Here is a 4,635-nt window from a genome sequence, read left to right on the forward strand (position 1 = left end):
GCATGAATTTTCGAAATTTTTTAGAAAAATTAAAAATATGCGATTGACACCAAACTTAAAATTTGACACTAGACTCAAACAAGAAACATAAAATTTTTGGTTTTTTATGGTTTTATAAATTTTTTTTGGATTTTTCGAAAATTATTTTGGAAAAGAAAATAAAGAAATTCAAAATTTTTAATAAGAATTCCAGGAATCATGCAATGTTAGTCTAATGTTTCGGTCCAAAATTTTAGACATGGCTCAATAGCCAGCCAAGCTTTATGTGAAAGCTTCGGTCCAAAAGATTAGACATGGCCAATGGCCAGCCAAGCTTCAGCAGAGCATTACATACAACAGCCAAATTGATGGGAATCAAAAGGCTCCTGCAATGATAAGTGGAAGCCTCGGTCCAAAGGATTAGACATGGCTTGAAAGCCAGCCAGGTTTCAATAGATCATGATGAAACTCTAGAAATCATTCTTAAAAATTCTGAAGAACAAAATAAAATATATTTTTTTTGAATTTTTCGAAAACCATAAAATTTTTTTCTTTTTTTTCGAAAATAAATAAAAATTAAAAAGCTTCAACATAAAATAAAAGTACCTAATCTGAGCAACAAGATGAACCGTCAGTTGTCCAAACTCGAACAATCCCCGGCAACGGCACCAAAAACTTGGTGCACGAAATTGTGATCTCTGACGTCGGCGCTAAAAACTTGGCACGCACGATCGTAATCTCAACACTTCTTCACAACTCCGCACAACTAACCAGCAAGTGCACTGGGTCGTCCAAGTGCATATGGTCACGTGAGTAAGGGTCGATCCCACGGAGATTGTCGGCTTGAAGTAAGCTATGGTCATCTTGTAAATCTCAGTCAGGCGGATTCAAATGGTTATGAGGTTTTGATAATTAAAAACATAAATAAAATATAAAATAAAATAAAGTTACTTATGTAATTCATTAGTGGAAATTTTAGATAAGTGTCTGGAGATGCTTTGTTGCTTCTGAACTTCTGCTTTCCCACTGCCTTCTTCCAACCATGCGTTACCTCATTCCATGGCAAGCTGTAAGATCCTCTCGGATGAAAACAAATCCATATGCGCTGTCACCACACGGCTAATCATCTGTCGGTTCCCGCTAGCGTCGGAATAGGACCATTGTCCCTTTGCACACTGTCACTGCGCCAAACATTTGCAGATCCTACTCGGAATACCACAGACAAGGTTTAGACTTTCTAGATCCCAAGAATGCTGCCAATGATTCTAGCCTATACCACGAAGGTTCTAATCTCAGATTCAGATGCTCTGTTGTCAGAAGAGACAATATGAATCATGGATTAGAGGCCCAAGAGAATATACTCTGGCTGTCGTTCAATGACTACGTTGAACATCATGTAGACCGCTTTGTGGTTGTCAGGCACGCGATCTTGGCTAAGCGAGTAACGAAGATTGGGTGATTGTCACGGGTCACCCCTTCATTCTGACTTAACTGAATTAAGAACAAGAGTATATCTTGGAGAAGAAGTAGGTGTGAATTGAAGGAAAAATAATAGTACTTGCATTAATTCATGAAGAACAGCAGAGCTCCACACCTTAATCTATGGGGTGTAGAAACTCCACCGTAGAAAATACATAAGTGAAAAGAGGTCTAGGCATGGCCGTGAGGCCAGCCTCCAAACGTGTACAATATCAAAATAGGAACTTTTGTTCGAAAAGTCCAAAAGAAAAAACTCTCGATAATCAATAAATCTTTAAAAGTAGTTTTTATACTAAACTAATAACTAGGGTTTACAGAAAATGAATAACTAAGTGCAGATAGTGCAGAAATCCACTTCTGGGTCCCACTTGGTGTGTGCTTGGGCTGAGCATTGAATCTTTTTCATGCTTAGGCTATTCCTGGAGTTAAACGCCAGCTTTGGTGCCAGTTTGGGCGTTTAACTCCAATTCTGGTGCCAGTTTGGGCGTTTTACGCCAAGATATTTTAGGCTGACTTTGAACACCAGTTTGGGCCATCAAATCTCGGACAAAGTATGAACTATTATATATTGCTAGAAATCCCAGAATGTCTACTTTCCAACGCAATTGAGAGCACGTCAATTGAGCTTCTGTAGCTCCATTAAATCCACTTCGAGTGCAGGGAGGTCAGAATCCAACAGCATCTGCAGTCCTTTTTCAGCCTCTGAATCAGATTTTTGTTCAGGTCCCTCAATTTCAGCTAGAAAATACCTGAAATCACAGAAAAACATACAAACTCATAGTAAAGTCCAAAAATGTGATTTTTGAATAAAAACTAATAAAAATTAACTAAATCATACTAAAAACTATGTAAAAACAATGCCAAAAAGGGTATAAATTATCCGCTCATCAACCACTTATAGTTTCATGGCAGAAACTAGGTCCTTTATTAGAAACTTGGAGATTCAGGTAGGTCAGCTGAGCAAGAGGATCCCAGAGATCCCCTCCAACACTCTTTCCAGCAACACTGAGGTGAATCCAAAGGAAGAGTGCAAGGCTCTCACTATAGAGGCTAAAACCGAACCCAAAGAGAAGCTTGCTACTGAGGAACTGAAGGAAATTAGGACTCAAGTGGAGACTAGGAGTGTCCCCATGAATGCCCCTATGAAGATGGAGGAACCTGAAGAGCACCCCCATCCGGACGTGCAAGGGGAATCTAAGGAAGAGCAACTTGCTCGGTTCTTACATTGGCAATCCTCAGGAAGCTGCAAGTCAATATCTTTTACAGAGGCATTAGAGATGAAACCCCCCTATATGGCCTATTTAAAAAATACCATCTCTGAGAAGACGGCCCTGAAGGGAGATGAGATGGTGATACTAACCAAGGAGTGCAGTGCCTTGGTCCAGAAGAAGCTGCCTCCGAAGATGCCAGACCCTAGAAGCTTTTTTATTCCCTGTGCTATAGGAACCATCACTTTTGAGAAGGCATTGTGCGACCTAGGATCAAGCATCAACCTCATGCCTCTCTCTGTGATGAAGAAGCTAGGGATCCAAGAGGTGCTGCCAACCAGAATCTCATTGGGGATGGCAGATATCTCCATGAAATGGGCAGATGGCGTGGTGGAAGACATTCTTGTAAAGGTTGAAGACCTTTATCTCCCTGCAAACTTTGTGATACTAGACATTGGGGAGGACAAGGACGACTCCATCATCCTTGGAAGGCCTTTTCTTGCTACTGCAAAGGCCTTGATCGATGTGGAAAAAGGAGAGTTAGTCCTGAGGTTGAATGAGGATCATATTCTATTTAAGATCCCAAATCCTTACTCTTCCTTAGATAAAGGAGGTACTCTGTGCAACACTTAGTGTTCCAACCTTCTCTCTCAGTAGAGAGCATTACAGAGCACCCTGACATCAGACCTAAATTTGGTATTAAGCAGCCATCACCATCTACTGAAGAAAGAGGTACGAAGAAGAAAGTACCCAAGGGCTGGAGGAACAAGAAGATTCCAACTAAAGACTTCTCACCTAGCATGAGAGTTGTCTTCACTAAGAGCCCAGTCATTCCACACACAGTGAGCCAGATCCTATTTCTGGAACATGTTGAGTTAATCCATGAGAGCATAGGAAGAAAGTTCACCATAAGGGATGAAGATCTGATCCCCTACCAACCTCCATAAAGGAGCTGTCTGTCAAGCTATTGACGGTAAAGAAGTGCTTGTTGGGGGGCAACCCAACCATATGTTTAGTATTTTCTTTCTTTTGTTTAATTTAGTTTGATTTTGTATCATTTTCTTTTCTAGTATTTTTCATGGTTTTCCCTTGCTTTTTAATGTTTGTGATCATGTGTAGCACCTAGAACAGAGCAACAATGCTTAGGATGAAAATAGAACACCCTGGGGAGAGCCCCTTACAGGCGTTGAATGCCCTTTAAGGAGCTTCACTAGCGTTCAACGCTAATTGTGGAGAGAGCATGGGCGTTCAATGCCCTACAGGAGCAACTCTGGGCTATTTCTTTGGCCCCCAATAGGCGTTCAACGCCCATTCTTGGCGTTGAACACCCCACTAAGACGACAAAAAAAAGTATCCCTTCCTGGTGTTCAACGCCCAGAACTGGTGTTGAACGCCCAGGCAGGGGCAAGGGCACTCGAGCTTTGAAGCTTCCTAAACCAGTGGGTCTCACCGAATCTCCACCTACTCCACCTTTCCTTCTCTTTCCTACTTTTTCAACCTTGATTCCAACACCCTACTTTTCTTCTTCCCAATACACATTCATCAATCCCATCCCTATCACCTTTCACTCTTCCCAAAACCATTCATAAATCCCATCAACACATTTTCCCACCAACCTCACCCACTTCAAATTCAAACTTCCCCCCCCCCCATATTTCTCTCCCATATGATCGAACCCCAACCCTCCTACCCCTATAAATACCCCTTAATTCCTTCATTCATACTCACACCTTCACAATACTCTTCTCTTCCTCCATATTACTCTTCATATACTTCCCTTCTTCTTTTGCCCACCCCACTTGGCCGAAGCCTTCTTACTCTTCTCTCTCTATATTTTCTTCTTACTTCTTCTATTTTCCTTTCCTTTTGTTTTTATTTGCTTGAGGACGAGCAAAGTTCTTAAGTTTGATGTTAGAAAAGCTCCGCTTTTTGCCTCTACTCTTCCTCCATGGCACCAAAAGCCAGCGAA

At 41.4% G+C, this 4,635-nt stretch overlaps 1 protein-coding gene across 1 annotated transcript; it reads left to right on the forward strand.

Moving 5' to 3' along the window:
• Positions 1 to 2,363: 2,363 nt before the first annotated feature.
• LOC130957727 (uncharacterized) lies at positions 2,364 to 3,613 on the forward strand. The gene is made up of 2 exons (XM_057884571.1): positions 2,364 to 3,279; positions 3,321 to 3,613. The coding sequence occupies exons 1-2, from the start codon at positions 2,364 to 2,366 to the stop codon at positions 3,611 to 3,613; spliced, it is 1,209 nt and encodes a 402-aa protein (XP_057740554.1).
• Positions 3,614 to 4,635: the final 1,022 nt, after the last annotated feature.

The sequence above is a fragment of the Arachis stenosperma genome, chromosome 10 (genome assembly GCF_014773155.1).
Source record: "Arachis stenosperma cultivar V10309 chromosome 10, arast.V10309.gnm1.PFL2, whole genome shotgun sequence".
Lineage (NCBI taxonomy): Eukaryota > Viridiplantae > Streptophyta > Magnoliopsida > Fabales > Fabaceae > Arachis > Arachis stenosperma.